At 38.1% G+C, this 18,422-nt stretch overlaps 2 protein-coding genes across 4 annotated transcripts; both read left to right on the top strand.

Annotated features, from left to right (window-relative positions):
• The first annotated feature begins 28 nt into the window (after positions 1-28).
• Positions 29-9,741, top strand: IFRD1 (interferon related developmental regulator 1). Its single transcript, XM_010706860.3, is given in 13 exon segments — positions 29-75; positions 1,221-1,325; positions 2,239-2,320; positions 2,725-2,849; positions 3,128-3,187; positions 3,190-3,284; positions 4,536-4,586; positions 4,678-4,856; positions 4,959-5,067; positions 6,525-6,659; positions 7,592-7,720; positions 8,412-8,507; positions 9,053-9,741. Coding segments are annotated over 12 exon segments (1,200 nt in total). The 5' UTR covers positions 29-75; positions 1,221-1,276; the 3' UTR covers positions 9,143-9,741.
• A 728-nt stretch (positions 9,742-10,469) lies between these two features.
• LSMEM1 (leucine rich single-pass membrane protein 1) lies at positions 10,470-18,007 on the top strand. Of its 3 annotated transcripts, XM_019612592.2 has the most exons (5): positions 10,470-10,549; positions 11,369-11,585; positions 13,293-13,424; positions 15,494-15,634; positions 17,366-18,007. In XM_019612592.2, the coding sequence occupies exons 3-5, from the start codon at positions 13,298-13,300 to the stop codon at positions 17,572-17,574; spliced, it is 477 nt and encodes a 158-aa protein (XP_019468137.1). In that variant the 5' UTR covers positions 10,470-10,549; positions 11,369-11,585; positions 13,293-13,297; the 3' UTR covers positions 17,575-18,007. The 3 variants fall into 3 exon arrangements, with proteins under 3 accessions (XP_019468137.1, XP_019468136.1, XP_010705154.1); XM_019612591.2 differs by lacking the exon at positions 11,369-11,585 and having other exon boundaries at positions 10,474-10,549; XM_010706852.3 differs by lacking the exon at positions 10,470-10,549 and having other exon boundaries at positions 11,311-11,585.
• Positions 18,008-18,422: the final 415 nt, after the last annotated feature.

Below are 18,422 nucleotides of genomic sequence, written 5' to 3'. Positions count from 1 at the left end.
GTCTGCGGCGGCTGCGCGGCGCTGCCTGTGCGCGGGAGGCCGCTTATCGTAAAGGAGGGTTCCAGAACAGTCTTGGTAGGGAGCTGGGTTCGTGCGGAAAAGAGGTCGATGAGGTGCTGGTGACTGGAGAGCGTGGGGGCTTTGTTGGGTGGTGAGAAATCTCACTTGGGGCTGTCATAGCGTCTGTCTGACTCAGATGAAGCAGACGATTCGCCGGGTCCTTGTGCAGCTGCCCTCATGCCAGCTTGAGGACGGCTGGCAGTGCTTTTTTGCCGCTTCTCCCGCTGAAGAAGCCTGCCTGGCACAGACGAGCATTGTGTTTTGGGTTCTGGCGTAATTTTTTGCGTTGTAAATGATCCAAACTTAAATGGAAGATTAGAATTCTGAGTTCTGTGAAAGGCATCTGAGAGCTGTTGAAGAAACACCGGTAAAGCTATGATTTTGTTAATCAACTACGGCAGGTACTAAGAGCTAGGATAAGGCAGCAATAGAAGTGCATTATCAGCTCAAACCTCAACTCTTATTGCTCTAAAATATAGGGTAAGTTTATGGAAAGCTACAGTGATCAGCTTTTGGCAAAACAACGTTGCTTTCTTTGAAGAGACTGAAGATAGTAAAAGGAGGCGTTATTGCAAGGATTCTCTCCTGTTGGATCTTCCAGTCTTTTATCATACCAGTATTAAAAGTGAACAAAAACTACAGCTCTATGCTTAGAGTCTTAACAGCTGGAAGGCTCGATGGGAGCCCAGGGTCAAGTGTTGCTGCTGATGCACGTACTGCACTTAATCCAGTAAATCCAGTAGTGAACTGGGTAATGCATGTTTGCCTGTATGTGTATCTTAGATCTGCTTGAAGTTCTTCAGAATTGGAGAAGATTTTAGAACAAGCTATTTTAGGTAGCTGGTTTTAACACATAATAAAATGCTATTTTTAAAGCATAGTCACAGGAAGTTGCATAAACTTGACCTTGATTGTAGGAAGATACTGAATACTGAAATAGGAATTCTACCAATGCTTTGAAAACGAGATGAGTTCTTTACCTATTACACTTGGTTTTTCTAGAACAAAGCTAAACAGATCTTTAGGAAGGGTGGGAGTGAAAGAGTTAGCAGGGTGAAGGATGTGGCTTTTGTATGCACATGTGCTCAGGGATTCTACTTTTAATATTCAGATCTTTTTCCATGTGAAAATGACTAAACTTATATTCATCTTTCTTTAAGGTGGTCAGCCCAGAAATGTGCAGCCTTTTAGTGATGAAGATGCTTCAATTGAAACTATGAGCCACTGCAGTGGCTTCAGTGATCCCGCTAGCTTCACAGAGGATGGTATGTTATTTAATTTTTGTCTGTTCCTCTTGTATGAATACTAGACTGTAAGTAGCAGTAGCAATATAATGACATTCTGTTAAATACTGTATGATTGTTCATCTAGTGGAGAAAGTTACTGGTATGCTTCATATTTCATGAGCCTCCTGTAAAACTGGTAGGCTTCTTTCCATTGGAACTATAAATTACAATTTTTAGAGGGGGAAAAAAACCCACAATTCTAAGGTGTATTATAAGGCATAGAATTTTTATAACTTAGTTGAGATGGTGGGGGTTGCAGAAGAGTTTGACGTAGAGTGAATTGCATTGTGTTTTGAACAAGATTTGTACTGTAAAAGACTCTTCTACGGAAGCAGTAACTTGTCTCATCTGCCATCTCTTCCTGAGCTCTTGCTAATAACGCTGTTGGGGAGGGTAGGGCTCAAGGGCCTGCTGCTGCTGCAGTGGGATGAGGCTGGGAGGCTTGGACATATCCTACCTGAGCCTCTGGCGCAGAGATATCTGAAGTGATGCCAGGAAGGCAGGCTGTTGATGAGCTCAGTGCATCAACAGTGAATGTTCCACTGTACTGCAGAGGTAGATAGAGTAGACAGAATGAAAGTTCTCTACTGACTTGATTGGCTACTGGTTTTTCAGTTGTACAAAATCTTTGTGAGACCTAATTAGCTTGTACATTCATTCTTAGTGCATGTACCAAACAGGTATAGAATCAGCATGCATGTATCAACAGGTTGTTTTCCATTAAGATACTCTAGGAGAGATGTTGAATATAGTTGTAATGCTGAAAAATTCTGTTGCTGTTGTCTGTGGTGAACTACTTTCTTATTAATACTTTTGATAGTTCTAGTATTTAGTGGTAGATGTGACTCTGCTAATGTGTATTAGTAGGACTAAACTATTTGTTATGGCTTAGGGCCTGAAGTTGATGAAGAAGCCACACAAGAAGACTTAGAATACAAATTGAAGGGATTCATTGATCTTACATTGGACAAAAGGTATGATGTGCTTTGAAGAAATTAATTCATACATTGCTGGCTTACTGATAGAGTAAGGGAACTTCTTTGCATGCTTATTGAAATTATGATTATTTCATGCTGGGGAGGATTTGTGTTTCTTTAGTATCTGAAGAGAACTTTCTCCCTCTGAGTGCTTAAATAAGTGAGAATCAAATTCTCTTTTGCTAATAATTCAAAGTAGCCTGGTTTACTGTTGTGAAATGCATTTCCAACCCAAATTTTTCTTTTCTTAATGGAAGGGGGTAACTTGTAATGCTTCATACTTAACAATATGACCGTAGATTGCTCTTCAGCAGGGACTATGCAGGTGGAGACTACCATGAAGTCAAAGGCTGAGCTTAACTGCTATTGATTTCAAAGGAGATTTTTTTTTCTTCCAACAGTGCCAAAACGAGACAAGCAGCTCTTGAAAGTCTGAAAAGTGCTTTTTCCTCTAAAATATTATATGAATTTATAATGGAAAGGAGAATGACACTAACTGATAGCATTGAACGCTGCATAAAGAAAGGTAATTAATGTGGTTACTATTAGAAAGCAGCAATGGTGGTGAAATGCTTGTTTTAAAGAAGTTATCTTTAAGGCTTATCTAGTGCTTTATAGAGCACTTCATTTTAGTTCTGTTAACTAATTTTTTTAGATGTCTTATTTTAACTGGCCTAGAAAATTAACTGAAATAATACTGTCTATGGATTTCTGAATTTCTCCTTAAAGATTTTTGAACAAGTGTCTTTAAAGGAAGGAAGGAGTGCGTAAGGAGATCACTCATCTTAGTATTTTAATGTCTAGGTAAGAGTGAGGAACTGTGTGCAGCTGCTGGACTGGCATGTCTTCTCTGCGTGCAGATGGGGTCGGAATTGAAAGTGAAGAGATTTTTAAGACTCTTGGTCCAGTTCTGAAGAAGATTGTCTCTGATGGAACAGCTAGTGTTCAAGCCAGGCAGGCTGTAAGTGTTTAAAAGGTTCATATATTTTGCTTGCTAGTCAGGGGCATAGGGCGGATTAAGGCAATCTCACTATTGTGTAATCCAGAACTAAAGGTTACTACACTAGTGTAAACAGCTAATGTTGACTTAAGTTGTGAGTGAAGCGTAGCACTATCTTAACTATCTTAAAAAGCTCTACCTGAAGGTTGAATGCCATTCTCCTTCAGCTTGGGTACTTCAAACAACAGCTGTTCCATCTCCTATTTTCTCAGGTGCCGAAACTTACAATATTTCAGTCTTGTTACTGCAGTTCTGATGTACCTTTCTGTATTTATTTTAACAATAGAAGAATATTATTTCTGCAAATGTATATGAAGAAATTATTAGCAGTAGATGTAAAATTATATACTTCATACACAGAATATTTCTGGTATTTGTTTGCCCAGACATCTTAACTGTAAATGAGTAGTATACCCAAAGTATTAACTGAAGGTAGTTGAAAGTTCTTGACAGTAACCTCTCACAGAACATCAGAGTTTAAACTGATTTTTCTTAATTTACCATTGTCTTTATTATTACTTTTCCTAGTGTACTCTAGCTGCATTAAAATAGATACTGCTAGCACAAAAAGTACAGTAGTATTAGTTCAATAGCAGCTGCTTCTACAACCCAAAGTTATTAAAGCTTGTTCTAGCATTTAACTTCTTTAAGTTTAGTTCAGGATGTTGTGTGGTCAGTGCAAATATTGCTTTTGAAAATAAAATCTTTTTTGTAAGAACACTAGTACGGGCAGTAGGGAAGGGACTTGTTGGTCCTTGCAGTTAAAAGCTGGACTGTTCCAGGACAGACTATGAAAACACCAGCTTCAGCACCATTTAACTGGAAGAGTGGGCACAGAGGCAGAAAGATTTCCCACAGCTGTAAATAAATATTTTATACAGATCAGTAGTAATGGCATAATTTTTGCCAGCGGATTTCAGTGAGATTTAATATAATTGGGTGAAAGGTGTGCTATGTACACTGCTTTGGAAGGACTTTGTATGTTGTATGAAAGGAAAGGTGAAAGCTTGAGTGGCATATGTTGTATCCTGAGGGAAGAGAGGAACTTAGGTCTAAATGTTACGAAGTAGCTGGGTTAAACTATTGAGATTAATGCCTTAGCAGCTGGGGTTATAAGGACTTCTATTCTGCTAAGTTCCAAATGTCAGATTTAAGCATTTTGTCAACAGTGACATCACCATCAAATACTGACAATTTATTTCTTTTGTCTAGTGTGCAACCTGCTTAGGGATTTGCTGTTTCATTGTCACCGATGACATTACGGTGAGGATAAGTAATACTTTTTCATATTGTCAATTTAAGAAAAATGTGTGAGTCTTCAGCAACTTCCATGTTCTTTTTTTCTTCTCTTCAGGAGCTGTACTCTACTATGGAATGCCTCGAAAGCGTCTTCACCAAAGCTTATCCACGAGATAGAGACACCAACGGGGTATCAAGTACACCCAGTACTGTGCTTCACATCAGTGCGCTCTTGGCATGGACGCTGTTGTTGACCATTTGTCCAATGAATGAAGTGAAGAAGAAAATTGAAATGTGAGCATCTTTCTGGAAAACTACATTTGTAATTGTAATCTTTTTTTATATGCAGTGAAGCAATGTCAACAATGCGTTAATGAAATATGACTAATTCCTTAGGCACTTGCATAAACTCCCAAGTATGCTGTCTTGTGATGATGTCAACATGAGAATAGCTGCTGGAGAAACACTAGCTCTTCTGTTTGAGCTGGCACGCGAAACAGATGCTGTAAGTATTGGTTTGCTGTTTTATTGCGTTGAAGTGATGACGACAAATGCTTTAACTTGTGTTCTGCAGCATCTCTGATATCAGTAAGTGTCATATCATTCCCTGCGTGTGTTCTTGGTAGCAGGATGACCCCGATTATATTTGGGTGTATTGCAAGACTTCACTGCAATTCAAGTGTAGTTTTTACACTGACTTCAGTGGTGCACAACAGGACTAGATTAAAAATGAAATAATGCCAAATAAGAGTAGCTAGAAATGCAACATGTAAGTTTTAGCTCCTAAATCAAATACCAGCTTTTTAAGGAGGAGAAAATATCCCTAGAATATCCTTGGAAATAGTTGTGTTTTTTTTTTTTTTTTCCCCAAATGTAAAACACAATTTGGTATAGTGGGAATATTCATTAGATATTCACTGTTTGGAAATGAGTTCTAATGACTCCAAACCTGCACCATTCTGTTCTCAGCTGAAAATTCATCCTTCTGTAAAGTCAGTGTTTACTTCTAGTATTGTTTTTTGGTATCCTTGAGAGGAATAGCTAGTATTGTATAACACACAGCACCTCTGTCTATTGTGGTCAGTTTGCAAATTAAGATGGAGCATTTTGAGTAAGGATATACAACATGCTTAACACTGCAAAATTTGAAAGGATATGCTGATGCTTCTGTTTAATCTCAAACAGTAGGGAATTGAGTCTCAGCTGTGGAAAGAAGGTGAAACCAGAACTTGATCCTTTACTTGGTCAAGTTGTCTGCAAATAAAATATTTTACCACTGATCAGTTTACTTCAAAAAGCAAGCGTTAGATTCAGTCCAGTCAGCTGACATTTTTGGATGAGATGCTTGTTTTTACATAAGTGGCTTATTCATCCAGCTCAACTGCACGAGCTAGTTAATAGAGAGGAGAAAATATCTCATGCCGAGGGGTGATGCATTTTAAAAAAATTCCTAGCAATTTTCACATTTTCTACTGCATACAATATTTATGACTACATTTTCCTTAATGTCAGTCCTGTAGCATCTCATGATCCATCTCCAGAGGCATGAATTCTATGCTAATGACCTGAAAGTGCCCTCAGCTTATCAGCAGGACTGCCAGCCAGGTTCAGCAGCAGATCAGTTAGGCAGTTTGAGGCCCTTGGAATTGTGGAGCAGAACAGCTTAACAGGTATATGCACAATGAAGCAGCTGAACTGTTTCATGGGGCTTTAAAACCAGAGTTGATAGCTTCCAATTGGATAAACTGGTGACTCCATTCTTACTGGCTTGAAGGTCTTTAGTGACATCCTTGCCTCTTTAAATAATGAAGTATCAGTCTGTAGAGGTGTCCGTGTCCAGAATTTGGAAAGACCAGTCTCTTGGAGGGACAGATACTGAGACCAGAAACTCGAAAATGTTTTCTTAATTTTTTGTTTTTGCTTTTGTGTGTGTGTGTGTGTGTGTGTGTGTGTGTGAAACAGGATTTCTTTTATGAAGATATGGAACTTCTAACAGAGAAACTGCGAGCTTTAGCTACTGATGGAAATAAGCACAGAGCCAAAGTAGATAAAAGAAAGCAGCGATCTGTGTTCAGAGATGTTCTGCGAGCTGTTGAGGTAATTCTTCTGTCTTACTTGAGTGCATTGACGGTAGCTATGTAGCATACAATTGAATCAAAAATGCTTCTATGATGAAATAAAATTTCTGTGAAAGGGGCAGAGAATTATTTTAAACACTATTTCAGATTATTCTGCTAGTTTATGTTAAACAGAACTGCTTTTAGGAATGTATCAAAGTCAAATTTTACTTTCTTAACTTGGCTTTCATTTTGAAGAGGGCTTTTTCTGGTTAAGAAGCTAAGCATTGTATTATAAACACTAAATTCCTTTTATTTTATACCACGAGCAGATTTTTTTTTTAATATGAAAGTTTGCAGTACATTCAGGTTATTGTAAAATATTGTAGAATCTTGTAATAAATTGATATGTGCATAATGAACAAAAAGGAGTGTAGGAGTGAGACGTTTTTTTGTCGAGAGCCAAAGAAAAGGTTGTGTATTGGTAGGTGGAGGTTGTTGTCCTAATTCTTGTGCATTGCAGAAGCCAAGGGGAAAGCTTTGAAGTTATTTGAATTGACCTTTGAGACTACCTGCAGAGGAGTCTGAGCCATTTACTGGCACCTCTTACGTCCCACTGTCACCAGTGTAGCTTTCTTCAAGGTGGGATATAAATTTGACACGTAGAGTGAAAGGTGACTCATGCTCAGAACTGTTTTTTCTGGAGATGAGCCCAATTCTTTAAGTCAGTTTCAAGATGAAAGTCAGTTACATATTCTTTAAAAGCTTTCTGACTTGAGAAACATTACCTTCAAGTCTCTAAGTGAGATTTAACTTTAGGTACATGTTGGCTTATGAATTGATAAGACTTACGTAATATGCATGTTATATTATTTGTGAAATTTTGATGTGCAGAATGAGCCTAATGAAAATAAAGTACTGGAGAATATTTAAGTTGAAATCTTAAGTGCTTATCCCTTTCATTTTGGACAGGAGCGAGACTTTCCTACAGAGACAGTGAAATTTGGACCTGAGCGCATGTATATTGACTGCTGGGTTAAAAAACAGACTTATGATACCTTTAAGGAGATTCTGGGGTCAGGGATGCAGTATCATCTGCAGGTGAGCTGCTGTTTGATAAGTGCTCAAACTGCTGCTATCTAGGGATTGTCTCTTCCCTGTCTGGTAATTGAAACAGACACAAAATCATGGGTGGAACTAGTTAAATTTGTTTTTCATGTTACCAGTTTTATAAGACAGGAGTTATAAAAAGTAATAAAAAACACTTTGTTTTGAAACACTTTGCTGTTCATTTCAATTTGGCAAAGTAAAAGCCCTGCTTACCTGCCTGTATCTTGTATCAAGATGTATTTTAATATTCTCCTGAATTTTGTTTCAGTAGAACAGTGTAGTCAGATGGCTGCTACAAAGCAGTGTCCGTTTCTAACTAAGGGAAGTGTGGGTACATACCAAATATCCTAAATTTTTCAAATGTAACTTCTACAAGCAGATACAACAAATGAGTGTGATGTTAAACATACAGATCTGTGTCCAGCTACTTAATCTTGTGTACAGGGTGTAGCAGAACAGTGTCTTACTTGCTGGGACATGAAAATCAGTGGGGGTGGTTGTGCTTTTTCCCAAGAGGACAGTTTTAGATCTTGGCCTCATTCCGATAGGACGAAGAAGTGTTCCCTGGCTTAATTGCAAGAGGTTTCTTACTGGAATACTGCTATTTCTGAATAGCCCTTTTTCACCTTCATTGGAAGGGAAACTTGCTATGTGATATGTTTTTGTTTTTTTTTTTCTTTAGTCAAATGACTTTCTCCGGAATGTGTTTGAGCTTGGTCCACCAGTCATGCTAGATGCTGCAACTCTTAAGACAATGAAGATATCCCGATTTGAAAGGGTAGGTTATTGCACCTTCATGTATTTATGTATCATACTAGTTCTCCTGAATTAAGTAGTGTTCAAGTCATAGACTTTAGAAGATGTAAACTTTAAGCTTGTACCTTGAAACCAAGCCCTATATTGTCCCGAAAGAAACTAAAACTTGCTTTTAGGTGTGTCTGAGCTCTTCAGCTTTTACATTGGCACCTTCTGCTGTCCTCCCAGGTGTGGATCTGAGGATTGATTAGTTTGTTGATTTGGTGTCTGATTTATGCTCCATGCATGTGACGGGTGAGCTCCTACGAAAGCACTAGGTTTTTGGCTGGGGATGTTCAGGAAATAGTATAAACTGAGTCTTTATAGAGACAGGTTCTTCAACTCTCTAGTGACAAAGAGATACTGGGAGGATGGATGCCTTTGTTATGTTGGCTGTACAAACATAAACGTGTACATATGTCTTATGCAGTCATTTAAAAGGAACTGTATATTAAAATGGATCTCTGAGGGACGTCAACCTTCTTGAACAACTGTGTGATTAATTTAATTTCTCTTTTTATTTTGTAGCACTTATATAACTCAGCAGCATTCAAGGCTCGGACAAAAGCGAGAAGTAAATGCCGTGACAAAAGAGCGGATGTGGGGGAATTTTTTTAGATCTCTGTGGAGCTTAATTTTAAGTCTTTGATAATTAAAATAAATTTGTAACCTTTGAATGACTTTTTTTTATTTCAACAGTCACAGCTTGCACTTGTGCACAGGGGTATTGTACAAAATCTGTAAATAGAATGCATGTTGCTCAGTTGCATATACACTGTACATAGATTGATGTAAGACTGGGTGTGGGGTACATTGTAACACTTGGATTAGGTGTAACTTAATCCAAACCTGAACATATTGTAACTCAACTGTTAAATGGGGTGCACTTGTAATCAACTGCCACATGTCAGATTTGATTACTTTATAGTAAGGTAAATTAAATGATTCATTGACCAAGTGTTTGGGTAAAATTGTGTTAATACGGAAGGATGAACTTGTTCATGTGAAATGATTTTTAGTACCTTTTAAAACTTTAAGTGGCAGATGAACAAAGAAATTCCTCTATAGTATGAACTTATGTGAGGGGAGCTGTGGAGCTGAATTACCTTCACTCACAAGGAAGCAGTAAATAAGATACTTGCCTCAATGTAAAATAAAGATTCATATGTTTTGAAATCAGGTCTTTAATTTTTGGAATAAAGATGTTTCTCACTGTGTTCTTTGTCTTAATTTGATTACTACTCTGATGAAAAGTTGTAGTGCTGGTACAACCAAAATGGTGAAAGAGAGGGGTTTATTTTACGCACAACTACTGTTGCTTGCCTGTTGCAAAATATGGCCAAGTTAGTCTTAACTGTGTTACCTGAAATGACTGCTTTGTTTGGGAGCTGTATCTTGTATGTAATCTGCACAGCAGCCTGTCGTTGGTTTCTTGTCAGTTTAGTAATGGGCAGCAATCTGCAGACTAAAGGTCAAACATTTCCTAGTTTTGGTGCTACAGAATATTTCTTGCCTGACGGAAGTCACTCTAAATGCACTATTCCATATTGGAAGCTACAGCCGGTCTCCAGTTTCCCTTTCTGGAGGACTGAAATGTGCCAATAACAGACTGGCGTGGGGACAGTGAGGGAGTTTATGTGAAGACCAACATCAGCCAGAGCTTCTGCATCAGACGATCTGCAAACGCATGTGCTTGTTTCAGCCTGATCTCTGAACTACATCAAGCTGACTCCATTTGCCCGTTCTGAGGCTTGCGATTCTCCCCTTGAATCGTTCCCACAAGCCTGCTAGTCTCTGGCTGTGGGTGGTCACCTTTGGTGAAGTTCACCAGTACAGAGTAGCGCTTGTGAGAGCTTCCTGTGCTTCCGGAGGTTTGCAACGTACCCAGCGCCTCTGTGCAGATGGCCGGGCACGTGGTTCCCCTTTCCCCCAGAATGCTGTAGGTGCCAGCTGCAGAGACTGGGATGGCGTCCAAGGCTGTTAGAGGGGAGGAGGTGGGCCGTTTTGCTGCCTGCTCGAGATCTGGTGATGTTTTAGACTTTTTCAAGCTTAGAACAGGAGTGTGTTAAGTCTTTGTCTTACAGTTAGGATGGTGTGAGATAATATATATATAAAAATTTTATTTATTTATTTATTGCACGTCCTTGTTTGAAGGGAGAGTTTCTAGGGGTCCGAACAGGAAGGGAGTAAGCTGCATTATTGGCACAGCTACTGATAGTGCAGCTGCAGAGATTGTCACCTTATAGAGGGAAACTGAGTCAGTAGGTGCATCACCTTGTGATCTTTTCTGAAAGAAAAGTATATTCATGGTCAGTTTAAAGTAGATTAATGTTGTGGAAGTAGAGAATTGCTTGAGAAAGGATTTGTTGTTTTGACCCGTGCTCCCTGTTAGCATCAGCTGCCTGTCAATGGTGTGCTGTAATGTTATGTTCTGTAATGTTAGCAAAAGAAACAAACAGCAATTGAAAGATCTTTCCATGAATCATCTGTACTCACAATCAGCTTAGAGTGTATTTTCTGGATGCTGTACAAATCGGTCCAGGTGATAATATACTTGAATTTGTAAGGTGTTGGAGGAGGAAAGTAACTTTTCCAGTTGATGCCTTTAAAGTACATATAAGTGCAGTAATGTAGAAATGACTTCTGCATAGCAAACTCATTACTCATAACTACAGTAATATTGCTATGACGTTTTTTCATAGCAAACTAGTTTTAAAAAGGAATCATAAAGCAAAGGTTTAGTGAAATATTGATCTTCAATAACACATTATTTTTCCATTATAGGATATTTAGTGATTCCAATATACTAAAGAGCTGTGCATATGCTGGTTTCCTTTTAAACAGTTCAATATGGTGAAGTCAGTGTGCTTGGCTGAGATTAACGCTAAATATAGATCGAAAGAGACAGTCTGTTTCGTGACTGCCTTCATGGGTCCTGCAGGGGCTGACAGGCTCCTATGGGGCTAAAAGTGGAGGGGAACAGCAGTACAAGTTTTGCTCTGGGGCTTTGGCACGGGCTGTGTTCCTCCATACTGGCCTTTTACCTGAACGTGGCTATGTTGTAAGTAACATTTTCATTTTAATTCCTTCTAAACTTTTTGTTTTTTGTTTTTTCCTGCTAAAAACTTTCAATGTCTTCACACGAAGTTCTAATTTTATCACAACAATCTAGGGAGAAATTTAGAAATCAAATAAGGAAAAGTTCTTTAAAGAAAGTTAAAGTGCGAGAAAGACTGGCAAAGCATAACCAATCCAGTGTTTTAGTTTGATGGAAGACTCATCAATACCTTTGGCCAGTGACACTGATGTATCTTCTCACATTTATTTGAAATATCACTGGAAAATAAAACATAGAGGTTTCCTTCACCACAGTTACATGCACAGTGAGGAAGTCGGTTTTAAATAATAATGAAATTAGAAATGTGTAATTCCACTAATAGTAATGCATGAAAGGTACTCACATTTATTACAGCTCAAGCTGCTAAGGAGAGTCTTTCCTGAGACTGCAGGGAGGTACTAACCAGAATATCCCAGAGAAATAACTGCTCTTTGGAAGCTAAAAATAACCAGAAGGGTTTGTGCATGAGATGGGAGCTTTGAGCATGCTGTTGTAGGAATGCACGGCTCTGTATGACTGCAGCTGGCCATGAGTGTGCTTGTGGGGAGACAGCAGTGAGAGTGTAAGTGGCAATGGGGCTGGCCAGGGTGTGATCTCACACCATGTGGCATTCCAGGGCAATGGAAGTGCATACAACCTTCTGCCTGAAGCTACTGCTGCACAAAGGGAAGTCAGGTGCTAGGTACAGTTCACCACTGCTACCTTATTTTTGTGTTTTTCAACAATTCTGAAGGGAGAAAAAAACAAGCTGCAAGCTTTTCTTATGCTCTATTAAATATAAATGTAAAAGTATACATGTAGGCCTATCAGTTTCCATTATTAGAACTCCCACTGTCAGGAGTGATTTAAGCACTTACTCTTCAGTGCTTAAAACTCAGGGAATGCTTGGCTACGTGCTCAAATCTGATGGAATTACGGCAATCTTCTCTTGTAAGGGAAAGGTGTTTTCTATAGCCATTTATGCCTGTATTCCTCAAACATTTTAGTTAGATTTTCCAGTGAAGTGCTGAGTTAGGAATCCAATTACAGTGTTTTTTGTTTATCGGAGAGTGATGGAGGGAGTGGCATGTCAACGGGACGATTCAACTTGTCTAAGATTCAGAAATCACCTGTAGGTGCTTAACATCTTTCATCAGGGTGAGGCTTACATCTCATGAAGTGGTGAGTTGCGTTTGGCAGGCAAGACTGAACTTGGGAGAGTTGATAAAATATTCGGTGTGTAAGATTTGTTCAACATTAGGGCTAAACTAACCACTGCAAGCTCCAGCTTTACATTCATTGGCAAGGAAAGGTATCTTTAGACAGCAATTCTAAGGTCTAGAAAGACTTATCTAAATAGGAGTATTTCCTGGAGAAACGTATTTTTCTTCAGTAACTGCAGTGGAAGTTTTCAGTGACCAGTGTGGTGTAAGTTGCCTTGTTAGAGCAACTGCATCTTTTTATGTCTAGAACTGTGTGCTTCAACACATACAGGAGCCTGCTTTGGTAGTGTTTATTCTTCATAGCCGAATTTGTTTGTATAATCACTGAAACATTTCACGTACCCAGACTGCAGTGACACACTTTCTTGTTAAGCCTCAATCAGTGTTTTTCTTAAGGCAAGGGGTAATGGTCTTTATAACTTAACTTTTTAATTATAATTTCTTCTAGATACAATGGAAAAAACTTCTTTGGAAATTAACCTCCCCAATACTGATGAAGAAAGAAAGCTTTACGTAGTTGATTCCTTAAACAACCTGAACAAACTAAATGTTTGCCCAGATGAATTTCAGCGTCCACTGGGTACGTATGGCAATGTTTTGTGTTTATTCTTTGCACACAAATAGGCTATAAAACAAATTAAAAACACTAACGACATCGTATTGGACAGGTGTCAACAGCCCAATAGATGAATATGTCAAACTCTGCATTGAAAATTTTAAGGGAAAAAAAAAAGGCATAGTTTACACCAGATGAATGGTTTAGCTACTGCTGGTGACTGCTTCAGGTGTCAGGTTCTAGGAAATCCCTACATTTGACTAAAGATTTACCGTGAAGCCTGAATTTGTCTCTCTTTTCTACTTGGGTCCATCAGACAAGGTAATTTCTGTAGTACTGCGCAGTCTACACTTCTTCCATGGATAGCACTGTAACTCTTCCCAAGCACTAAAATTCACTTGTGGCAATAGAAATGCCAGTGAATTTCTGTTCATTCTTTTAAGACACATCTCCTAAGGACTCAAGTGTGAAGCATCTTAAGAGGCTTTTAAGCATTTTGATTGACAAAATCTTTTTAGTTTCAGATATGAGCTCTCCCACTTCTACTGCTTTTTGAATCGTAAAATCATAGAATATCCCCAGTTGGAAGGAATCCACAAGGATTATCGAGCCTAATTCCTGGGTCCACATTGCATCACCCCAAACTCAGACCATATGTCTGACAGTGTTGTTCAAACGCTCCTTGTACTCCAGGAAGCTCAGTTCCAGTGCCCACCACCCTCTGGTGAAGAACCTTTTCCTGGCATCCAATCTGTACCACCCCTGACACATCTTCATGCCATTTCCTTGGGTTTCTTCACTGTCACCAGAGAGCAGAGAACAGTTTTTATTTACTGTAATGGCAAATTTGACTGAAGAAAAGGTATGGAACAACAAAATGTTTGGGATTTAAAGGGCCATACATTAATAATCCTTCTAGTTAAATAGCTTACTATATGTAATATACCTTTCCAGATTTAAATAACTTTCTGCTACTCAACAGTAAATAAAGGTAGCCTAATGCATATTTTATGCATTCACTTGTAAAGTGCTTTGTATTCTTCTAGGACTATTCTTTTTAACACAAAGAGTTGCTGTTTTTTTAACGTTTTTTAAAGCTTGGAAATTTTGTAGGTAAGATAAATAAATGAATTTGCCTTATTCAGCAGCATGAAATTCTGGTTCTCTTTCTAGAACTGTGTTGTACTTTTCAGTTTAGTAAATACTACATTCTCATGAACAATTTGTTTAGCAGTATAGCAGATGCCCAGTTAGGTTAAAAAATGATGTTTCGGGAGTGTTGCAGTACTCATGGCAATCCTTTCATCCAGTATCTTAATATGACCTGGCATAATCAAACACATTAGCATGTTAAAAGCTATTTAAAATGTAAACACATTTGGATTCCCTTGGTAGCAGTCATGCAAAAATTTCTTTATGTTTTAAATGATAAAATGTTTTCCCATTCTTTGCAGCATGACAGGGGTCTGTGTTCAGTGATTCTTTGCAGCACTGTAGCCAGGCAAGCTCAGCCAATAAGAAGCATTCATCGTGCAGAGCAAGCATGGAATATTTCTGAGAACTCTGTTGATAGCTTACTGTTCTTGAGAGACAGTAGTAGCGGGATGTTGCCTACCTTTTTATTCCAATTAGAAAGCAATATTGGTGCAGGTGCATAGTATATGATGCACTTGTTATGGATGCTAAGGGAAAAAACACAATCCCTCCTAGATATTAAAAAATTTAATCTTACCTGACGCAGGAGCATGTTAAATGCAATAAAGAAAAACTGAGATATTCTCAAAGATCTCCTGCTAGTTCAGCCAATTGCTCAGCCCCAGGTTTGTTCATTGTTGAAGTGCTACTATGGCACATGCATCCTTCCCTCAGCTATATCACTACGGGCTCAGTTGCAAAACTGTCAGAGATTTCTACCATGAAATCTCTGAAATCTCATGAAATTCGCATGAACTTTCTCATGGTCTTTACTTGACTTCACCTATTATCATTAGGGCTTTATTGCCACATTTCAGAATAGAATAGAATTAATGTCGTGCTTATTCTAATGAAACTGAACAAACTTTATCACCAAATGACTTGTCATCTCTTTACAGATGAGGACGTTGAGAGCACCGGTGGTACTAGAGAGGACATGACAGGGAGTAAAGCAAGAAACCAGTGCTACTTCTTCATTGCCTTCATTCTTACTTTGATAGTCAGTTTGGCAATTGTTTCATTTGTAATATTCTTAATAAGTAAGTAAACCAAACAGTGATTCTTAAAAATTTGAGAGTATGGAGAAGAACTTTGATGAAATGTGTCATGCTACCTTATAACATCTTACTGCTGTATATGCATGACCAAAGTTTTTAGCTAGATGTGGGCAGTGGGTCCTGGGTATAGAAGCACAGGCCTCTGTTCTCTGAGCTACAAGGCACAACTTTGTTCTTTGTGCAAAAGTTTTGTGAGCTTAAACAGCTGTCAAGAATTGAGCTCAACAGTGTGAAAGTGTGTCCCTGAAAACTCCGAAATTAAATTTTTAAGACGACTATATGGTAATGAGTAAGCTTTTTGTATACTTCCAGAGGAAATTCAGTATTCGTGACTTTTCACTGAAACTGGAATTACACTAAAGCTAGCACCTAAATCAAGCTCTTTTAAGATATTATCCTTTATTCAGAAAGACCTGAAAACTGCATGCTAAGAACTGATGGGAAAGTGTTTGGAACTAAGAAAACCTCAAATAAACAAAAAATCAGATAATAGCATCAATTCTGTAGACATATTTACTATCCCACTTGGGCTGGACTGATTGAGATAGATCAGCTAACATTGCTGAGCTCACAGCTACAGATGGCCTTTATGGAGCCTTTGTTGTCTTGGAGTTTTCTGTACTAATTGCATTGGACAGCATGAGGTATGTTATTTTAATGCACAAGTCCATTTTGAAAGAATTGTAATCCATGAGATTACTCTATAGTAGGAAATTCACTGGAATTTAGCAAAAATCCTTTTTTCCTTCTTAAGAGGAAATCTTAAGCCTTGACTGAACTTGCTCACAAGCTCTCAAGAGACAAAGCGGAAGACAAATACACAAACAAAACATTAAGTGGCATGATTGTAAAACACTAATTAAAACATCTACTATTTGAATTTCAGATATATTTAATGGGCTGCTGCTAAGCATGCAGATAAATGAGTAATGTGCCCCTCAAGCAGAAAAACTGTAAAATAACTAATAGTGAAAAGGTTACTTGAGGGATTAAAGAAGTTCACTTGGGCTTGGAAATGGTACAGACCTGCGCTTTTAGAAGCTAGCTATTGTTAGTGTTTGTCTGAGATTATGCTTTAAATCCATAGGCATAGACTTGTTTTGCATTGGCATCACTAGAATTAAACTTTTGTCGGCTTCAAAACCCACGGGTAAATTTCGTCAGCCTTAGAAGGATGAAATAAAAATAGCTCCAGAAGTGTATATAATGGATACTGCATACTGGTGTTCCAGAGGAACACCGCCTTTCAAAGCCAGTATTTACAAGAATTCTCCTTTAACCTAAATGCTTTAGGAAAGCAAATGCTGTGGCTGTAGTCTTTGTTGTGCTTTACTAAGTGTGCTTCTAGAAAAATATAGCTGAGTAGTGCCCAGAAATAGCAACTTGGAGCCATTTAATAACACATTTTCTCATGGACACAAACGGAATGGATACACTCCTGGAGACTGCAAAATTTGTCTGAGACAGAGTATTTGGTTGTATTATACTGCTCTGCAGTTTAAAAAAAAAATGAAAATAAACACATAAAGAATTCAGTGAGCAGGTTACTCCACAGATGCCTAACTTTTTCCCATTGGATTCTGCTTTTGTTTTCCTGTTTAACATTGTCACCTGCCATAATTCCCAAAAATCTCATGTGGGAATGCAAGAGAGGGTAGTGATACTTTTAACTTAAATGCTGACAATTTAATGTGATATATTTTCCTTTCCAAGTTCAAACTAGAAACAAGATGGACCAAATATCAAGCAGACTCATATCTGAAAGGAAGAACATAGAAGAGCTTAAGAAAATGAACAATATGATACTAAAGTATCTAAATCAATCAGGAATGAAGGAAAAGGAAAGATACCTCTTCACACAGTCTCCCGACCTTCATGATTACTTCTTCACCCATCCAGAGATGAAAGTCTCTGGAGAATAGATCTACTTTGGAATGAAACTCGGCATCACTTTATTCATGTATTCAGATGTTTTCACATATGATATACAGACATTCTGATATGGTCACAGGAACATTACAAAGGCTATCTGAATGAAAAATATTAGAAAAGAATATAGGATTCTGTTTGATGTGAACACAGATTTTGAAAACTAAGCCCATATAATTCCCTATAAACAGTGAATAGTCAACAGTTTTCAGTAGTTTCAGATTCTCTGTGCGTTGAAAATTACAGGGCTAGGAGCTTAGTTTTACTTCAGATGTAAGTGATCACATAGAATAGTGATTTTTATTCAAGTGATTCTTGCATGGCCTTACTGACATTGGAACAACTTCTGTCTATGCTTCCATATTATTTGTATTCATGGACAACTGCAGATTTCATCACTTACAAATAAATTAGTTTTGCCACTGAGTTTGGTGGTCTGTATTTCTGTGTATCTGAATGGATTGACGCCACTTATGAAAAAAAATTAAAAAAAATAAAAAAAAATCAAAAACCCAATAATTAAACCTGACTAAAAACTAATCCTTTCATAACACATCATATTCAGCCCTAATTACTAAGGTGTGAAAGTGGGTGCCATATTGTCTTACATGGGAAATAGGCTTAGATAACTTGGTCTGGTAGCATCTATCTCATAATATTGCTAGCACATTCTACTCAGTATTTGTTAGCAGCTGTTGTGGGAAGACCAAGTGTTTTTATAAAGCAATATGGGGAAAATGATATATGTACATGTACTCTTCCCTATGGTTGCTGTTGGCCACTGCCAGAGAAAGGCCACAGGGCCAAATAAAGATCTGCACTGAGTGTTCCTGTTTTAAAA

The sequence above is a fragment of the Meleagris gallopavo genome, chromosome 1, assembly GCF_000146605.3.
Source record: "Meleagris gallopavo isolate NT-WF06-2002-E0010 breed Aviagen turkey brand Nicholas breeding stock chromosome 1, Turkey_5.1, whole genome shotgun sequence".
NCBI lineage: Eukaryota > Metazoa > Chordata > Aves > Galliformes > Phasianidae > Meleagris > Meleagris gallopavo.
This window is presented reverse-complemented; position numbering and strand designations above follow the sequence as displayed.